Source organism: Pinus tabuliformis, chromosome J (assembly GCF_031772625.1).
Source record: "Pinus tabuliformis cultivar Carrire ecotype Pingquan chromosome J, CPIR1, whole genome shotgun sequence".
Classification (NCBI taxonomy): domain Eukaryota; kingdom Viridiplantae; phylum Streptophyta; class Pinopsida; order Pinales; family Pinaceae; genus Pinus; species Pinus tabuliformis.
In genome coordinates, this window is record NC_142295.1 from 85,000,596 (window position 1) to 85,022,317 (window position 21,722).

Here is a 21,722-nt window from a genome sequence, read left to right on the forward strand (position 1 = left end):
GATGAGTTTCCAAAGATATAAAGCCTAAAAATAGAAAGTCTAAAAATAGAATTTCTAAAGTAGAAAGTTAAAAAATAGAATTTCTAAAAATAGAAAGTCTAAAAATAGAATTTCTAAAAATAGAAAGTCTCAAGTATGACTTTCCAAAAATATTGAATCACTTTGCATGAATTGGTAATCAAGTATAGCTGATGGAAAATCCCTTCCGATCATCAATCAATCCTAATAATTCAATTTCGACTTAATCATCAATATTACGATTAATATTATTTTTATTATTATTATTCTTATGATATTATTATATTATTATTGAAAAAAATTCAAGTCCCTCAATCATGAGACTCAATGATGTCATATGTAACTCCCCTGAATTAATGCATATGTTACTCTCTCTATCTCTCTTTCTTAATGGATTCATTCCTCTCCCTCTTTAAGGCTCTTACACACCTCTTACACTCTCTTACACACTTTAATGACTCGTCATAAAAAGATTCCTCTTACACCTCTTTAATGCATAAATTATACTTCTCTCCTAAATGCATAAGTTACACTCCTCTCCTTTATGGCATAAGTTACACTCCTATTTTGGCATATGTAACTCCTCCTCAAGTTGTAGGAGTTACTCCCTCGTGAATTAGACTTCCTTGCCCTTCCTATATATTTGTGCCTCTCATCTTCACTTGATACACTTGTGCTTGTGAAAGGAGAATTCGAACTTGAAAAAGAGAGAGTTGGAGAGTCTAGAGGAGGATTGAGAGAGAGAGAGAGAGAGAGAGAGAGAGAGAGAGTCTTGAAGAGCAAGAGTACATCTTGGAGAGCCAAAGTGATTCAGTGTTTGCATCAGCTACTGCTATCAAAGATATTCTTCAGATTTGGCATAAAGAAGTTATGGATTTAATTGATTGTAATAGCATAGAACATCATAATTTCAACATGACCAACACAACAACATAATAATAAAAAATGTAATAACTCAATATTTATCGCTTAATACAGGGTTTTAGGGTTAACATGGAGCTTATCTAGGGGTTAACGTGTCCCTGTGCTTCAAACAAGTGCTGTCCTCAACACTTGACTAACTGCATGTGTTTCTGCCTGAACAATTCATCTTTCCATGTTGCCTCTTACAGTGGTAGTTTCTTCCATTTGATGAGGTACTCAACAATTGCTCAATTTCTTAGTTGCTTAGTCATTGTTGCTGAGGTTGTTTCTGGTTGTCGTATAGTTTTCCCTTCTTCATTAATCTCTAGTAAAATATTTTAAACTGGGATATTGTCACTGATTACCTTCTTTAGGGAAGAAACAAGGATTACTGGATGTATGTGTGAAGATGGAGGAATCTCTAGTTTATAAGTCAATGTTCCAATCCTCCGCAACACCTTATAGGGGCCATAATATATTGGTGATAATTTATTTTCCTTTTGTTTCTACAGGGAAATCTATTTATACGGTTGTATTCTTGCAAATTTCCATTCCTCTTCTTCAAATTCCCTTTCATTGCGATGTGAATTTGCATGTTGTTTCTTCTTAATTTCTGCTATAACCAAGTTATCCTTCAATAGTTTGAGAATCTTTTGTTGTTTCCCTATGTGTTTCTTGACTGCTTGAGCATTTATAGTCCCTTTCAATGGTGATGTGATGGATAGAGGATGATATCCACAAAGCGTCCTAAATTGGGACATTTTTGATAAAGAATGGAGGGATGTTTTGTACTACCATTTTACCAAGGTCAACCACTTGACCACTTGACCCATTGTATTTGTTTATCACATGTATGGCAACACAAATATCCTTCTAAACATTTATATTTCTAAAGGTTTTTTGGGAATGTCTTCTTGTCTGATTTTGTTTTGGTGATATCTTTAATGAAGATCCAACTTAGTAAAGAAAATTGCTCCATGTAATTCGTTCTAATAGTTCGTCAATGACAATAATGGGAAACTTATCTTTGCTTGTCATTTTGTTGAGCTGTCTATAATCTTGACACATACTTCATGAACCATCCTTTTTTATAACTGCCACCATTGTTGAAGAGAAAGCACTTTGGCTAGGTTGAATGATGCTGTCCTTTAACATTTCTTTAACCATACACTCAATCTCACGCTTTTCTGGATATGGATACCTACAGGGCCTAATGTTAGGTGGTAAACCTCCATTTTGCAAATGAGGAGCATGGTCATGATCTCGTGTAGGTGGAAGACTGCTAGGCATCTCTCCAAATTCTTTGGAATGAATGTTGATAACTTTTTGGAGATACAATGGAGTGGAGGATCTAAATGTTTAGACATCTAATGAACACAATTGTGCAATCATGCCATTGTGTCTCTTTTTGAGTAATTTTGTCATGTTCTTAACACCTATCACTTTGGAGGGTTTCCCTTTGATACCTTTAAGCTCAATTGCCTTGCCTTTTGAGGAAAGTTTTAGGAAAATATCTTGAAATTAATGGCCACTGTTCCTAATGATTGTAACCATTGCACCCCAAATACAACATTAGAACCAATCATTTGGAATGCAATGATGGTACTATCCAATAAATACACCCCCATATTTAGCTTAATGCTTTGGCACTTCCCTGAACAATCGATGGTACATTCATCCACAATCATTACCTGAAATTTTGGTGCTGGATATACAAAGCGATTGAGAAGGTTTACCAATTTGTAATTTATGAAGCTATGGGTACTACCTGAGTCAATGAACAATGTTTCTTTTTTCTTTTTGAAATGTCCATCCATCTTGAGGGTTTGTGGAGTATCGATGCGAACAAATAGATGACATGATATTGTTGGATTAGGCTCTTCTAATTGTAGATCGTATGATGGGTCGAATTCTTGAACTTCTTCTTCTTTGCAGTCTATGTAAAATAAAATATTCTTAGGGAATTTATGCATCTTACTGTACTTGTCACAACTGAAACATGGTCCCTTTGCTCTTCTTTCATCCATTTGCGGAGGTTTCATCATTGTCGGTTTAGTGAGGTTAGGAGAGGGAGCATGATTTTCTTTATAGTTGTCTTTGGCCACTCTTGTAGTAGCCATATTTTTACTTTCAACCTTCCTTGCTGGACTGAAAGCATACTTTAGGGATTTAGGATCAAAGAGACTCGCCTCATGTCGGATGTTTTCCTTTGAAGTTCCCATAAAAAGCTCTAATAAATTATCCTTCGAAATGTTCTTTACCTTGAGACTCAGCTTTTGAAATTGTTGAATGTGCTCTATAACTAGTCCTTTTTGTCAAAGATTTACCAATTGAATACAAAATGTATTGCTCTTTATATCCCCATAACGTTTTATTGATTCGTCTATAGAAATGGACCAAGATGCAAAAGAATCCTTTTCCCTTTAACAAAGCCATTGATATCATACAAATTGGTCTTATTCTAAAAATATGGATGCAATATTTACCTTTTGTAAGGTTGTCACTTGGTATATATCAAAGTTTTGCTCCATCTAGAATGTCCATGTCTTAGGAGAGTTATGATCAAACTTGCTCATATCAAATTTTGGAATGAAGTAGTTCCTTGGTGCTGACTTGAAGTCTTGATGATGTGGATCTTGGAGTGAAAAATCAGGATTATGGTTCTTTGATTCAATATATGTGCTTTGCAATTGTGATAAAATACTCCCTACATGTGATTGAGTTCCAACATGTTAAACACCTAATCCTCTGGGATTTTGGTAAATTGTAATTAGTTTTAAATATGAAACTGAAAAGTCGTTGATCATTGGGAAAACCAACAACATTATTTTTGTTCCTCGTTAAAGTGAGAAATTGGAAAACATAAACACATTTTAAAAGTTAGGAGAAAGGCATGTTAAGTGAAGAATGAAAGTGAATATCATAAGGGTTAATTCTATTTATTCTTGGGAGAGAAAAGTTGTAACAAAGTGACTAAGTCTTGAAAAGAAAAAAGTTATATTCCTAGACACAAAGATAAGATAAAGTATGTATGTGTGTGTATATGTATGTATGTATCGATTTATATATAAAAAGGATATACAAGGGTATTTTTAAAAACGATTGGATAATTAAAAGTTTCCAAGTTCCAATTCAAGGTTTTAAAAAGGGTTAATTTAAAGTGATAAAAAGGGATTTTTAAAAATAATACCTAAAATCATAAAGTATTAAGCTTAAGTGAAATATTGTGAATCTTGATGAAAGGAAAATGGAATCTTTTAGTAAGATTTTCTAAAAGTTGAAAAAATATGTTTTTATGGTACTTAGAATCAAGGGGACACTTGTAGGAAAAGATATTGCTATTTCTATTGCTCCTACTATTGATAATAATCATATTAGTACCAAATGTACTAACCAATAGTGATTCTCGAGTCAACTATAATTTAGAAGATAGGCTTGTGCAATTAAAAACAATATGATATAAGCAATTTACAACTGAACATTAGGTGATTATGCTTTCGTATCACAATTCACTATTAGATATTATTTTGTGATGTCAATGACATAATTCCGAGTTCACCATGGGTGGAAGCATTAGGGAGCTTCATCTTAAACATGAAGAAGTTTTTGACATTCTCCTACAAGAAGAGATAAATAACATTACAGGATGTTACGCTGGGGCTAGATTTTGTAACATCAGAAGACCTTAACATCTCAAGAGTGATCCTTTAAGATAATCAAAAGTCGGTGCCAAAGATGCAAAAGGAATTTGACAAAATCATCATAGATAAAAACAAAGAAGTTTCTTGCATCGAGAATCATAGTCAAAACCTAATCACATAGATTGAGAATTTAAATGGTGAAAAGAAATCGCTAAAAAGAAGTTAGAACAACTTATTGATAATGAAGCATCAAGGTCCTCGAAGGAAAAGATCTTGGTTGAGGAGAAGGGAACATAGACAGATCCAGTTAATATCATGTTTTAAGAAGATGCCAATCCAGTTAAAGTAGAGAGATTTTCGAATGTTGGGGTATAAACAACGGAAATTCCAAGTGAAAATTGAGTGACTAAACATGCAACATCTGTGCGTGAAGAAAATCATATTCTAGAAGTAAACCAAGCAAATGCAACAAGCACAATAATGGAAAATCATGTTACAAGGACTCCTTATCGACATCCAAATCATAAGAGTTGATATGTTAACCAGTCCGTGTATCAATATCAGTCCACTGCAATTAATTCCCATGATGACAACTCATCGTGGAAGTGCAATGTTCTTCATAGGATTGAATTAGGTTGGTAAGATCCTTATATTGTTTGAAACTTTTGCTCAAAACTCGAAGGTTCACACCTTTTTGTATCATCAACTATGATAGCTCCAAGAATAGAGAATGAAGTGATGAATTGCAAGCCAAGGAAAAAATGCGTCAAGACCTTTTATAAATATACTTTGAGGACAAAGCATTTCATAAGAGCAAGGGAATGTAACAAATATAAATATATATAAATATAAATATCAGTAAACAGTAATTTTTAAGTAATAATCAGTGAAGCATGACCCTTATAAGATCCTTCAAGATTCGCAGGCCTTGACGAGTCATATGCCAAAATGAGTCACTCTCATAGAACCTGCACATAAAACCCTTACTTGCCCTGACTCGCATAAGACTCACGTTGACTCGCATACAACTCATATCAAACTCGTACGGTCCTGTATAATACCCTCCCCTGGCAACAAATTTCGATTTTATTATTATTATTATTTTTTTCTTTTTCGAATATTTTATTTCTATTTTGTTTGTTTGTTTGTCTTTTGTTGAGTCTTATACGGGTCGTTCCCGATTCTTATATAAGTCATCGAGTCAATAACCAGACGAGTCTGATATGAGTGTGAGTCATGCAACATTGGTAATAATTAGTAATAATGAAAGGACATGTCTCAAAGGAGGACTGTTAATGAAAGGGCAATAGTACTTAGGTATAAATGCACTGAACTCATCTGTATATCATATAGAGGAGAGCTTCCTCATTTGTAGTCATGGTTGTATTGTGAAAGTGCTCTTCTCTATGGAGCTTAATGGAAATATCTTTTTGGGAGCGTTTTTGTTGTTAAGGGTTTATCTATATGGTGAATGTTTTTCCCTTAGAAGCTTTTCTTTGTTGGTTATTCCTTCTACATCATTGAAGGCATTGTTGTAATTGGTCAAGACTAACACAAGCCTACTAAGATTGATGAATTTGAAGGGAAACTTTGTCACTTGGAAGGAGGATGTCTAAAGGCCTTCTCACATGCTCTCCTTTGTTGGTTTCGCGTAAGTTTTAATCCTCCTTGCTAGGCCATACTCCAAAATTCCTTAGTAAGGGTTTTGATTCTATTTCATTCCATAGTCATTCTTGTGGTTGAAGGCTTTCCTTGTGGAGGGATCCTTTCTAGCAGGACCTTGATTTCATGATTTTTCCTTGATTAGTCGAGGGGTTAATTTAGCTATTAGGTTCTAACCTCTTGCCTTAATCCACAAACACTGGATAATTGACTTAAGAGGGTTTTCTTCTTGGTCCCATATTGTCACTTGATTTCTCTTCACTCCATAGTCTAGAAGGATATTAGCACTGATCTTCATATTCTTGTATCACCCTTTTTTTGTTTTACCAAGAAACCCTAAAAATATCCATAACATGTTTCATTAGGGCTACCATTGGCATTGCCTTGTGCCCTTTTGATTAAGCCTTAGTGATTCTAGTAGGGAAGCCCCCCTTGGGTCTGAGGAGAGTCGATCTAATGTGAGAGGTTAGGTTTCTTAGGTAACAATGGGTGACCTTTCTAATCGTTCCCAGTGTATTGTACATTGTTGATTAGGGATTTTATCATGCATGTGCAATTTGGGTGGTAACAAGATCCATGCCATTTTTCCTGGGAACTATTTACTTCATTTGTACACGTGTCACTGCTTTAGGGTCCTCGACTATATATCATGTGATGATAGGGATGCCATATCATCATAGCTACTGAATGGACTACTCTAGGAGAGTTCCTTTTGCCAGTTGGACTACTTCACTCACACATATGACATGGTTTCTCCATCATGGACCCTAAGTCATCGCATATTGTGATTTTTTGCCTTGAGATTTTGAATTTTCCCAATCTGAAGGCAATTCGAATTCGTTTGACCCATATTTGGTGAACCTCAAAAACAAATTGAACTTCACTCGAGACTCAAGGTGAATAAAATTGGCAGAAATTGGAGGGTTGATTCAAATTTGAGTTTTGAATTTAAGAGAGAAAATTAATTAAACCCTGGAGAATTGTTTTGCATGGCTTTTGCCCCATTGTTTTCATTTCTTCCACTCTCGAGTTGCATAGTGTAAACCATTGCATTGAACTCTTCGTGCAATTGCATAACCCTTTGCAAGTCTGCTTAACTCCATTCCAACCTACAACTTCCTTTTCAACTCCACCCATTGCTATGTTTGTGACCCAATCTTCCTCTGCACAAGTTGAAACCGGACTCCTTTGTCTGATGAGGACACCCTTGCAACTATAGTCTATGGCTTACTCTTAGTCTATGTCTAGGGTTTTACATATATTTTAAAATTTTCTAGCATGCCAAATTTGATGTTCAATTTTATTACGAAATTTTTAACTTTTCACAATGTCGCTATGATTGATGGCTTTATAGTTAATGGAAACAAGGCGACATATGGTATCACTCTCTATATTAAATGTGGACCCACAACAACTCTAAGATGATACAATGCGGTTGCATATAAAAGTAAGGGTTCACATTATAATTTTCAACATAAAAGATGACTCCATCCCTTGCATATCTAAATATAATTAAGGTGGCACATGAATTGGTTGACTGACCCACGACTTCATGAAAACAAATGACTTGAAGATACATGGTATGTGGCATATTGAACAACATGATATACCATGTGAAAAAGTTTAATTTTTTTCATCATGGGTGCTGTCACACGAGTCAAAGTCTTAAGAAGATCATTCCATCCACATGGTTTTGTGTCTAAAGTTGGTTCCTTGAGGATGCATGACTTCTTTAACTAATGGCTTTTTTAATATGTGGGCATAATCTAGGCTTTCAATTAGGTAAACGTCCATCAAATAACTACAAGGCTAGACTAGGGGTGTCCTGGGTCCATCTGGGCACATCATCAATCAAGCTAATGTCTTGGATTCTTGGCTTAGCATTTCAGAATTTGGAGGCATAGCAAGGGACATACAACCATGTGGAGGTTCTTGAAATCCCAACGCTCATCTTGGGAGGGAAACTTTGGGGTTGTATTGTCACATGTGCTCTCAAAATTGAGCTAGACATCCTCTTTATAGTGTTGGAGTGGTGTCATGCCATTCATTTTCTACATGTGTGATTAACCACTTGAAACATACTCTCAAGATCACGTTAGATCAACATCATTCAAGACAAAGAAAAACCATTAAAGCATCATAGTGGACCATATTCATTGTTAGGGGTACAATAATACCTCACACAAACCTTTCATTCAAATTTCTTTTTAGCTCATGATTTGTAAGCAAGTTACCACACTTATGTTTGGGATAATTATGGAATTAGCTCTATTAAGTGCTTCCGATTGCTAAGACGAAGCACATTAGGCCCATCAATCCATAGATGCATCTGATAACTGTGGTTATGGAATAGGAAAGACTTCAAGGAAGATAGCCATAGCCATGGTAGCAACTGAAGGAAATCCAACATATTTAGTATAATGTAATGACCCATCTCTAATTATAGGGAGCACAAGAATATTAGCATGCATACAAGGCATGCATATGATAGTTACATATGCATGCATCGCATCCACTGCACTAGTTTACGTACTAACTAACTATGAAAAATGTCCAATTATAGGGTAATGAATTAATTGTTGAAGTACTAAGTAACTACCTAACTCACTAGAATATAATGAATATATTGAGTGGGCTACTTGTTATTTATACCACCATCATAGTAAATACAATGGATTATACAAAATAAAAGGGAATTATAATATATATATATATATATATATATATATATATATATATATATCAATATCTATATATATATATATAAATAAATATAAATATATATATCAACTAAAAGGAACTAAATAAATGTGAAAATTTCTGAATCTAATACATCAAAAACCCCTACTGCAATATCTGGTTTATTATCTCCTACTTGTTATTTACATTGACAAGTTATTTAATAATATAAACATCACAATAAACACAATTGCAACCTTGACAAACATACAGATCAACAATTGAAATACACTGAGACAACACAAGGGACACCGTTATTTTTGGACAATCGTCCCCAGAAAAACCCAATTCGGGAAAACCGGTGCAACAGATATGAGGGTTTTATTATTATGCAAATTTTTGAATACAATTAGGGTGCCAAAAATGGCTCACCCTTAAGAGATTATCCGCGACAGAAGTACCTTTCTTCAGAGACAGATATTCCAGCTAATCAGCGACCGAATGATTGGCCCCAGTAACTTAGATTGTTCCTTAGCTGGACATCGAAAGCTGCTCCAAGCTATCTTCTGGAACTGTGTCCCCCTCCTACGGCTCTGCGTTAGCTGATCAATGCCTAGTCTGCCCCACAGAAGTTCCTCAGCACAACCTCTTCAGCCTAGCGTCATCCCTGCAGCCCTCTGCGCTTCCTGCGTCAGCCTCTGCGTCAATTTACGACCTTTTGCATCTTCTACGCTGGCCTCCTTAGCCTCTGCGTTAGCCCTGGCTGCCTCTATGTCAGCCCTCCTTGGCTCTGCGTTGTGTATTCGACACTTTCATTGCCTCTCTGCTATGTATTCTCGGCCTTCTACCGAATTGCCTATTGATTTGGGGTTAGCATCGGATGTGCTCTAGCCACGAAATTTGGTGGAGAGGTCGGGGCACATCAGATCTCCAATATCGAGAAAGGGTTTGGGTAGATTCTAAACAGATCAGGAGATATTAAAATAATTAATATTTTTAATGGAGTCCCTAAGTCTAAACTTAGGGAAAATAAAATTTTAATGTGTATTAATATGAATCTGTGTTAAGAGTGGTCCAAAAGACATGGATCAAGCCAGATCTAATCTTAGCTGTTGATTAGGGACTTAATCTCGGCTGTTGAGATGTCAACAGGAAAAGTATAAGAGGAGGCTTGAGGGTCATTTGGAGAGCACACCAGAGTGATCAATGATTCTATTCTCGAGAGTGGGGTTTGCTAAGAGAGATAGAATCAGTGATAGGGAGAGCAGCTGAGGGGCATTGAGTACAGAGAGACAGAGAGGCAGAGATAGTGTCGGGATAGCAGCAGAGCAGCCAGAGAGAGAGACACAGGAGCAGCCAGTGCTCACGTAGGGCCACACAGAGGCAGCTAAGTGCTGCGCAAAGCACTAGAGGGGCCAGCGTAGCTGATGCAGAGGCTCAGAGAGCTGATGCAGGGCCTCTTGAGACTGACACAGAGGCTCAGAGAGTTGACACAGGGCCTCCTGAGACTGACGCAGGCCAAGATAGGCTGATGCAGGGCCAACGCTGGGCTAGGAGAGGCTGAAACAGTCCAGATTGGGCAGACGCTGAGGTTTCAGGGGAAGATTGGTGCTGAGTAGCTACTGAAAGGATTATTTGGGGTTTCAACTAGTAGATTTGTCTGAAACGGAGAGGTATTACTGCTAAGGAAATTCTCTATTAGGTAGGCTAATTTCGGCACCCAAATTGTACTCTGATATTGCTTCATAAGAAAACCCTCAGATAACTGCACCGATTTTTCCACATTGGGTTTTTCCGGGGACATTAGTACAAAAATAATGGTGTCATATGGTGTGTTTGTTCTTGTTTCTTTTAGATGCTGATCTGTAATATGTTGAGCATGCACTAGTGTTTATTTTTAGTATTTACATTGTAAATAACTTGTGAAGGAAAATAACAAATAGGTAGGAATAAATTAGATAAAGTGCATGGAGGGTTTCTAACTAAGTAAACTTAGAAACTTCAACATGGTATCAGAGGGTGATTGCAGATCACAGGAGGACTAAAAGACATCAGCCGAGCGGAGCAATAACAGCAGAAAACAACTGTCTTGAGGTGACAAAAGTTGTTTCTAGCAATGTAGAAGCCAAGAAGTGTGACGCAGAGCTAGCCAGAGCCACACAGAAGAAGCCAGGAGCTGCGCAGAGCCTTAGAGAGGCCAGCGTTGCTGACGCAGAGGGCCAGAGGGCTGACACAGACCCATTTGGGGTGATGTAGAGCCAGCGTGAGGCAGAGAGGGGCTGACGCAGTTCATAGAGAGGCAGTTGCTGGAGTCTAGAAGGCTGCAGAAATATTGCAAAGTGGAGCTGGTGAGGTACTGTAGTCAGAACAATACCTGACAAAGCAGGGCCAGAGGAGTTGTTATCGAGGGTTTCTAGCCGAGGAATCTGGATCAGTAGTGCAGTTGCACAAGACGATCAGTGTAGGGGGCATCACGACAAGCGACAAGAGAATTTCCAGGAGGGAAATCAGGACTCAGAGGGAGTCTAGAAGAGAACATCCAGACGGGAAGTAGAGACTCAGAGGAGTCGAACAGAGAACTTCGAGGAGGGAAGTAGAGGAGTGTCATGGCACTACACGGGGTAGGAGACCAGGATAGACTGGACGAAGCATTGAGCTTCGCAGTCTCGAAGGCCAAAATCTTATAAGTGCTTGACAAGAATCATGTCAAGAACTTCGCCTTGAAGGTTATATCTATCCCAGTCGACTGCAATGATAACGACAAGTACGAAGAGGCGATGGCTAAGGCCAAGTGCATTATCCTTGACGGGGTCAAGGATCATGTGGTACCACATATAGTTGAAAAGGAAATGATAGTTGAGATGTGGGAGGATTTCAAGAACTTGTACTAGCATACTTCTGTGCAGAGAAGAATGCTGCTCAAGAACCAGATGAGGTCGTGTCAGATGAAGAAGGGTTAATCGATGGACACCTTCCTCGGAGGATTGAATGAGATTCGAGACCAGTTGACTGCTATAGGAGCCACACCAGATCAAGAGCTTATGGTGCCGACATCCCTGAATGATGTCTCAGAAGATTGGGAAGTGTTTGTCCAGGGTATCCTGGGTCGAGGGACTCTCCTACCTTGGGACAAGATGTGGGCAGCTCTTCGCCAGGAAGAGATCAGATGGCATTCGAAGACAGGTAGCAGCAACAAAGTGATCAAGGTCAAGCAGGAGGAGGAGGATGCGGCCCTAGCATCTGAGGGAAAGTAGGAGAAGCGGAAGAAGAAAGATCTCTCCAAAATCAAGTGCTTCCAGGCCCTAGCATCTGAGGGAAAGTAGGAGAAGCGGAAGAAGAAAGATCTCTCCAAAATCAAATGCTTCCACTATGGGGAGATAGGCCATTATGCGACCCAGTGCCCAAGGAAGAAGAGTAAGGGAGATTCTTCCGAGAGTAAGGCAGCACCAACACGGGCAAAGAAGGAAGTTTTGACAGACGATGACTGTGCCATGAGTGCACACACACCACTTGAGTGGAAGTGGGGAGACATCGAGTTGTAGTCAGGAGGACTACAGGCGATGAAGTGTAGGATCCTTGAGGTATCTAGCCTCTTGGATTAGACATTGCTACGGGAGCCTCGACAAGGAGTAGCAGGGTTGGCTGAGATAGGTAGAGATGGATGCGGATGGAGCGGTAGAGAGAGCTACAGTGTAGGAGTCCCGAGACAACGCAGAGCTAGCAGGTTGCAGTAGTGCGAGAGACACAGGAGTGTTGCACCGGTGCAGGACGACACAGAGAGGTGTGCAACAGTGTGAGATGGAGGGGAGTTGTTGCAACAGCGCAGAGGTCAAAGAGAGGGAGCACATGTCAGCGGCAGAGGGAGCTTCAACATCAGTGGGTGTTTCTAGCCCAACAGGGAGGTCAGTTGGGAGATCAATTAATTACTTCTCAGTGACTGAGTTGCAGTGCAGCAGTGGGCAGCACAATGCAACATGATGAGAGGAGGTGCAGTGCAGATGCAGTGCTGGGAGAGAGGACCAGCAACAGCACAGATGCAAAGGGAGTTGTCGTACAGATGCAGCAGTGGCAGTGGCAGAACCATGGGAAACAGTACAAAAGGCAGCAGTGTAGAGGATGGTGGGCAGGAAGGCCTAGCATCAGCACAGGTACCGATGCTGGATGATCAGAGTAATACTCAGTGAGGGGTATTGCTAGAACACAGTCCTTGCTAAGAGGGAGTGTTGATTTGTGGTAGCATGGGATGTGCTCTAGCCACGAAATTTGGTGGAGAGGTTGGGGCACATGCAATCGGCAATACCCAGAAAGGGTTTGGGCAGATTCTAAACAGATCAGGAGATATTAAAATAATTAATATTTTTAATGGAGTCCCTAAGTCTAAATTTAGGGAAAATAAAATATTAATGTGTATTAATATGAATCTGTGTTAGAGTGGTCCAAAAGACATGGATCAAGCCAGAACTAATCTTAGCCATTGATTAGGGACTTAATCTCGGCCGTTGAGATGTCAACGGAAAAGTGTAAGAGGAGGCTTGAGGGTCACTTGGAGAGCACACCAGAGTGATCAGTGATTCTATTCTCTAGAGCGGGGTTTGCTAAGAGAGATAGAATCTGTGATCGCAAGAGCAGCTGAGGGGCATTGAGTACAGAGAGACAGAGAGGCAGAGATAGTGCCGGGATAATAGCCAGAGAGAGAGACGCAGGAGTAGCCAGTGCTCACGCAGGGCCACGCAGAGGCAGCTAATTGCTGTGCAGAGCACCAGAGGGCCCAGTGTAGCTGACGCAGAGGCTCAGAGAGATGACGTAGGGCCACCGCTGGGCTAGGAGAGGCTGACGTAGTCTAGATTGGGCAGACGCTGGGGTTTCAGGGGCATATTGGCGTTGAGTAGCTGCCGGAAGGATTATCGGGGTTTCAGCCAGTAGATTTGTCTGAAACGGAGAGGTATTATTGCTAAGGAAATTCTCTGGTGGGTAGGCCAGTTTCGGCACCCAGATTGTCCTCTGATATTGCTTAATAAGAAAACCCTCGGATAGCTGCACCGGTTTTCCCGCATTGGGTTTTTTTGGGGACATTAGTCCAAAAATAATGGTGTCATATGGTGTGTTTGTTCTTGTTTCTTTTAGTTGCTAATCTGTAATATGTTGAGCATGCACTAGTGTTTATTTTTAGTATTTAAATTGTAAGTAACTTGTTAAGGAAAATAGCAAGTAGGTAGGAATAAATAAGATAAAGTGGATGGAGCATTCCTAACTATGTAAACTTAGAAACTTCAACACTGCCCCTCGCTGCAACAGATCACTTGCTCGATTTTCTCAACAATCCTCGCGCCAAAAAATCTAACTGAATGAATCTCTCTTGGTGTCTTGGTGTATCTCCAACTGACCCCAAGCCTCCTCTTATACTTTTCCTGTTGAAGATTCAACGGTCGAGATTAGGTCCCTAATCAACAGCTAAGATTAGGTCTAGCTTGATCCTCGTTATTTAGAACTTTCTCACCCATACTATATTAATACACATTAATATAAATAATAATTATTTTAATATCTCTCCATCCGGGTGGAATTTCCCTAAACGATTTCTGGGTCTTGGAGATCTCATGTGCTTTGGCCTTTCCCAATTTTCATGGCTAGCGCACATCCGATGTGTTGATTTGGGGTAGCATCGGATGTGCTCTAGCCACGAAAATTGGTGGAGAGGCTAAAGCACATGAGATCTCCAATACCCAAAAATGGTTTGGGCAGATTCTAAACAGTTTGGGAGATATTAAAATAATTAATATTTTTAATGAAGTTCCTAAGTCTAAACTTAGGGAAAATAAAAGATGAATGTAAATTAATATAAAACTGTGTTAGAAGGGTCCAAAAGTCATGGATTAAGCCAGAGTTAATCTTAGCCGTTGATTAGGGACTTAATCTCGGCTGTTGATTTGTCAACGAGAAAAGTATAAGAGGAGGCTTGAGGGTCACTTGGAGAACACACTGAGGGAGACCAGTCAGTTCAATTTCTAGAGCAGGGTTAGCTGAGAAATTCGAACTAGTGGTCTGGTGAGCAGTCAGGAGGCAGCAAGTATGGAACAGAGAGACGAGATCAGGCACTGGAGACCAGCGCTGAGGCAGGGGAGGCAGACGCAGGGCATTTTAGGCAAATGTAGAGATAGCAGGAGACTGCGCAGTCACTAAAGGGCCTGCGTGGGAGATGCAAAGAGGCCTAGGGCTGACGCAGTCAAGCAGAGGTTGACGCAGAGTGTCTGGGAGCCACGCAGAGGTCAGCCAAGCTGACGTTTGGACTGGGAGAAGTGCTGGAGAATTTTTCTCTTTGTGGGTGAGCCTGTTTGGCACCCTATTTTACTGAAGAATTGCTGAATAATAAAATCTTCCCTTGCTGCACCGGTTTTCCCACATTTGGTTTTTCCAGGGACTGTTGTCCAAAATATCTGTGTCAATGTGTTGATTCTTGTACATGTGTTTGTTTCTGTATTATGGTGTGATATCTGCAGCATATTTTATTTTAATGTTTATTGAAGGAATTTCATAAATAACTTATTGAAGAATAAGTAGGAAAAGTAAATCAGATGTTGCAGTGATAGAATTTTCACACGATGCTACCTAAAATCAACACTCCTTAGCGAGGAATGTGCTCTAGTAATGCTTCACCATAGAAACATCACACTGATCCTCCACATCGGTACTTATGCTGATGCTTGGCCTGTTGCCTGACATCCTCTGCACCACTGCTTCTTGTACTGCTGCCCATGACACTTCCACTGCCATTGCTGCATCTGTACTGCAGCTCCCTCTCGACATGCTGCGTCATGTTGCCCATAGCACTGCCACTGCTAACTGCTGCACTGCAACTCAGTTAACGAGAAGTAAGTAACTGACTTCTCCCAATCACTGACATCCCGGTCAGTTTGGAAGCCTCGTGATGCTGAAGTTGCCTTTGTTGCTAACCCGTGTTCTCTCTGCTTCCATTGCGCTGCTGCAACCTCTTCTGTGCCTCTTGCACTGCTGCAACCTCTACCACAATGCTACAAAACTCTGCACTCTAGCCCTGCCTTGCTTCTCCACCACACTTTGCTCCATTCGACACTTGTCATCATGCTACTGTTGTTAAGGGCTCCCGTAGCCGAATGTGATCGAAGAGTTTGGGCACCTCAAGGATCCTACCCCTGCATGTAGTCTTCCTGACTACAACTCGATGTCACCCCACCTCTTCTCTAGAGGTGCATGAGCACTCATGGCACAATCGTCATCAGTCTCGACATCCTTCTCCGCCTTTGCTGGAGCTACCTTTTAGTCGGAAGCTTCTCCCTTGCCTTTTTTCTTGGGGCACTGAGATGCATAATGTCCCAACTCCCCACAGTTGAAGCACTTCACTTTGGAGATGTCTTTCTTCTTCCTCTTCCCTTAGTGTCTCACAGATGCTAGAGCCGCATCCTCCTCCTCCTTTTTCTTGACTCGAAATACGTTACCCTTACTCCCCGCCTTGGTCAACCTCCTGATATCTTCTTGTCGAAGAGCTGCCCACATCTCTTCCCAACTAGGGAGAGTCGCTCTGCCCAAGATGCTTTGGACAAACGTCTCCCAGTCCTCGGAGACTGCATTCAGAGCAATCCTGACCATAAACTTTGGATCTGGTGTAGACCCCACAGAAGTAAGCTGGTCGTGAATTCCTTGCAACATGAGGAGGAAGTGATCTATCTTCTCTCCTTTCTTCATCTGATATGACCTCAGTTGATTCTCCAATAGCATCTTCCGTGCCCTGGTATAAGGTGGTCAGGGCCGCCCACATCTCCCTTGCTGTGTTCTTCTCAACAATATGTGGTATGGCATGATCTTTGACCTCGTCTAGGATCATGCATTTTTCCTTCGCCTCGGCCTCCTCATACTTCTCATTAGCATTCAGGTCAACTGGGTCAGCTACGGTTTTCAAGGTATAGTCCTTGATGCGATGCTTATCTAGGATTGCCAAGATCCTGGCCTTCTAGATGAGAAAATTGGAAGCCTCATACAATCTGTCCTAATCCCTCATCTGTTCACTGCCATCTCTGCTCCTCTTCTAGACTCCCTCTGAGTCTTGACTTCCCTCCTGGAAATTATCTTGCCAACTGTCGAATCACTCCTCTCCAATCCCCCTTTGCTGCTGCAACCCGGATCTAGATTTCTTGGCTAGAAATTCGTCGAGGTAGTTCTTTCCTCTACCTTGGTTCCTTAGACACAGTTATGCTCAGACAGAAACAACGTCCCACCAACTCCTCAAATCACAATTTGCACAACTCCCTTAGCCTCGACAATTGAAGAATCTGAGCCCTTGTGACTCTACGCAATCATTGAGATCTGGATCAACTCCTCTTGGCCTCTGCGTCAATCCTTCTTGGCTAAGAAAGATGACCAAGCACTGTGTAGGCCTGATCTGCCTCCTTTTGTCTTTGCGCCGACCCTTCCCTTGGCTCGAAATGCTGACGTAGGCTCTGCGTGAGCCTCTGCGTCACCATCTAAGCACTGCGTCACTTCTTCCCTTGCCGCTTCAACTCTGGAACAATGCTGTCTCTCTGGACAGCTGCTTCTGCTGCAAATTTTTAGGTTTCTTTTGCTGGTGTCTTCAGTCCTCCTGTGATCTGCAATTGCTCTGATACCATGTGAAAATTTCTGAATCTAATACATCAGAAACCCCTACTGCAATATCTGGTTTATTATCTCCTACTTGTTATTTACATTAACAAGTTATTTAATAATATAAACATTGAAATAAACACAATTGCAACCTTCACAAACATACAGATCAACAACTGAAATAAACTAAGACAACACAAGGGACGCCGTTATTTTTGGACAATCGTCCCCGGAAAAACCTAATTCGGGAAAACCGGTGCAGCAAATATGAGGGTTTTATTATTATGCAAATTTCTGAATACAACTAGGTTGCCAGAAATGGCTCACCCTTCATGGATTATACTAGGAAGAAGTACCTTTCTTCAGAGACAGATATTCCGACTAATCAACAACCGGATGATTGGCCCCACTGTAACTTCGATTGTTCCTTAGCTGGACAACAAAAGCTGCGCCAAGCTATCTTCTGGAATTGCGTCACCTTCCTATGGCTTTGTGTTAGTTGATCAGCTCCCAGTCTGCCCCACAGAAGTTCCTCAACGCAACCTCTTCAGCCCAGCGTCAGCCCTGCAGCCCTCTGTAGTGCGTGCGTCAGCTTTACGGCCTTCTGTGTCTTCTGCCCTTGCCTCCTTAGTCTCTGCGTTAGCCCTGGCTGCCGCTGCATCAGCCCTGGCTGCCGCTGCGTCAACCCTCCTTGGCTCTGCGTTGTCTCTCCGACACTTTCATTGCCTCTTTGTTATGTATTCTCGGCCTCCTGTTGAACTTCCCCTTGTTGCAACAAAGCACTTTCTCCATTTTCTCAGCAAACCTCGCCCCAGAAAATCGAATTGACTGATCTCTCTTGGTGTCTTGGTGTATCTCCAACTAACCCTGAAGCCTCCTCTTATACTTTTCCGGTTGACGATTGAACGACCGAGATTAAGTCCCTAATCAAGGACTAAGATTAGGTCTTGCTTGATCCTCGTTATTTAGAACTTTCTCACCCATATTATATTAATACACATTAATTTTTTAATTTTCCTAAGTTTAGACTTAGGGTCTCATTAAAAATATTAATTATTTTAATATCTCTCCATGCAAGTGGAATTTCCCCAAACGGTTACTGGGTCTTGGAGTTTTCATGCGCCTTAGCCTTTTCACCAATTTTCATGGCTAGACCACATCCGATGCTACCAAAATTCAACAATAAATATGTTCTAATGGATGCATGACATAAATATTTGAACAAATTATAACCTCTTAAATAAAACCTATTGAATAAACCTTTTAACAAAAAATTATCTTTTAAAGGTGGGTGAACCAACTCAGTGAAATCAAATTTTGTCGCAAATAATGTTATTGAAGCGTAAAAGGTGTGACCGCCTCTAAAATGGATAAAAGACCATTCTGGACTTCTTTGTGACGAACAGGGCAGGTGATACACATTATAATAAAAATACGGGATGCTCAGACAGTGGAGGGTTGTAGACGATGGTTTTGGGGATACAAGGAGAACAAATAGAGCATAGAAGGAGTTTTTATTTTGTCTTTGCGGTGAAGCCAAGAGAGAGGAGGAAATAGAGAGAGAGCTACAGACAGAGGAGGAAGTTTGAGCCATTGTTCTTGGAGCTTTGGGTATGGGGGCCAGAAGACCTCAATTTCGATGTCTTCTGAATCTAGGAACTGGATAGGTTGATCCTAGATAGGCTAGGAGGAAAAGGTCGGTTTGGTATTAGGAGTGGGAGCAACGACAGTCCAAAATCACCTTCAAACGAGATATCTAGGTCAGTATGTGCAATTAAATGGGTAAATTTCGGTGATTCTCTGGTTAATTGCCAAGTTATGGCACTAAATTTTGGTATCTGGTTAATTGCAAAATTAGGGAACTAAATATAATGATCATAAGAGAGATCAATTGTGGAGGCATGAGTTACCCTTTTCCTAGGCCTGCTTTTTCCACCCCTCTGGTGCTCCTTCTACTTTAATGATTTGTCTTTATTTCTTGCATAGTTTAGGTGACCCAGCTTGCTTTATGCTTTTCCAATACCCCTTAAAGATGTAGCAGTTTATTGCTCATCAGGGTTGGGACATTCATAAGTTCCTTTATTTAGATAGAGCATGAAATGCTTTAGGAACTGGGTGATGGCTAGTGAGTGGGGTAGAGGTCATGCTAGGACCTTTTCCATGTGCTTATATATGTCCCAGCCATCTTTTGCATTTTTCATTTTCTTTAATTTGTAGCTTGATATGATTTTATCTTTCTTTCAGCTGCATCAACCTCTTAGGGAAAATTTCTGGGCCTTGACTTAGAGATGAGGATATAATGTGCCAGTCCCAATGATCAATGACAATCAACCAAAAGAATGGAAGTGGATATAAGAGAAACATGGAAGGTGGCAAGTATGGATTACCATGGGCGAGCTATATCAATTAGTGGCTCCTATTAGTTCCCTTCCTAACAGTGGAGGAAAAGGGCCTCAAGGATGATATGTTGGTAATTCCTTATCCCATAGCAGATTTGACCATGCAGCACCATTCCCAACAACCTTTGAAGGTATGTCTTATTGCGTGATGGGAAGCAGAATTAGTACATAACTGAAGAGTTTAGACAGCTAGTAGGATCTCGAATAGCATCCATTATAGATTAATATGTCACAGACTTTCTACAACTTCATATTAAAGTGGTCTGGCAGAGGCACATTCTCTAGGTTAGTTTTTTCAGCCTTGATTTCACCAATAAAATTGTTGGAAATAAAATTTACATGAGAAGACATCAACCTGTGAAGTAAATTTCCTCAATTTCATTCTGGATTTGATAGATGTATTGTCATGCTATTACTTCCTGCCCTGTTACACAGTATTTTAAATATAGGATCTTGTTTTTGGCCTTTGCATATGCATAACGGTCTTGATCTTAAGCAGACTCCTAGGCTTAATGATATCGAGATTTTTATGCTATGCCTTTTTTAATTATAGTTAAATTGAAGGGTATACCATATAGGAAACTTTTAAATAATTTTCTGAAAATATGATGAACTGATATGTAAGTGTCTTATTTGAGTAAACTCTTACTGCTTTATTGATTACTTTTATTTTCTGTTACACAGGAAATAAACAATGTAGTTATTTCTGTTACCAGTGCACAGAGCATGGATGAAAGAGATATACAGGCTGCTATACGTGCTTTTCGTCAAATAGCAAAGTCTAGTGCACAAATTATATGTTCAACTATACTTGAAACTGCATTAGAGCCTAATGTCATCGTTTCAACAATCATCGTTACTGGGTAATTTACTGCACCTGCTGTGTTTTTCGTTGTGCTTATGTTGCATACTTTACTCGATCATTCTTGGGGAAGTTTATTTTGTTGAAGCTGAATTACACTTGCTCGAATTCTGATATGTTGCATTATTGTTGCTTGATGAGAATGTTGTATTATGCTGGTTAAAGAATAGAATAAGATAATATAAGAATATAATAGAATTTTATTAAAACATTCACGAGGAAAACTGGCCTAAATGATGGAACAGCTTACATCCATAGCAACATTTCATTCTATGAATGAAAGAAGAAAAATAAATGCATTAAAGAAAGGTATATGTCTTTGCATCTGTTGACTGGGTTCATACAATTGAATTCCATTAGAAGCCATCAGCAAAATGATTTGGCTCTTTGTTGTATGTATGGTACTAACTTCAATGCCTTTGTCATAGTCTTTTTGCTTTTCAACCTTTTACTTGCCTCATGTTCTTAAATGTGTGGAAGCAAGTGGCAGCTTTGGGAGGTCTTCTACATAGCCTTGGTGCCTTAGCATGTGGGAGATGATTTATTGCCTTTTCAGTTGCTTGTTTGGTGGAGTAAGTGATCTATGTCTGCTTTTCTAAGTCTAACTTAAGAAAAGTACAATAATTAAAGTCAAGTAATTATTGTGGACTATTAAGTTATTTTCTAAAGATAAATAATTTAATTATTTAAGTGACTTGGAAATAATCTCAATCGTTGATCTCCAACATGCTCTAGAAGGGGGATGAGGATTAAGAATTTGGAATTAATGAGGGTTATAAAGGAAGCCTAGTGAGGAGGTGAAGACACAACAACAAGAACTCAAGTGTGAGTCATCACAGAGAGAGCAATTTTCTTTAGTGCGAGTGGCTTAGTGGACTAGAGCGCAGAGGAGGAGAAGTACGGGTGAATTGAAGGTGAATCTAGGAGGCCGAGTTGAGGAGATTA

The 21,722-nt window shown here is 40.0% G+C and overlaps 1 protein-coding gene across 2 annotated transcripts in view; it reads left to right on the forward strand.

Moving 5' to 3' along the window:
- The window catches only part of LOC149225628 (protein ACCUMULATION AND REPLICATION OF CHLOROPLASTS 3, chloroplastic-like), a 514,713-nt gene that overhangs the window by 245,650 nt on the left and 247,341 nt on the right, over window positions 1-21,722 (forward strand). For both annotated transcript variants that reach the window (XM_089377212.1, XM_089377213.1), the window contains exon 9: window positions 20,600-20,778. In XM_089377212.1, coding sequence (XP_089233338.1) covers window positions 20,600-20,778 — 179 coding nt within the window. The remainder of the gene's footprint in view (window positions 1-20,599; window positions 20,779-21,722) is intronic.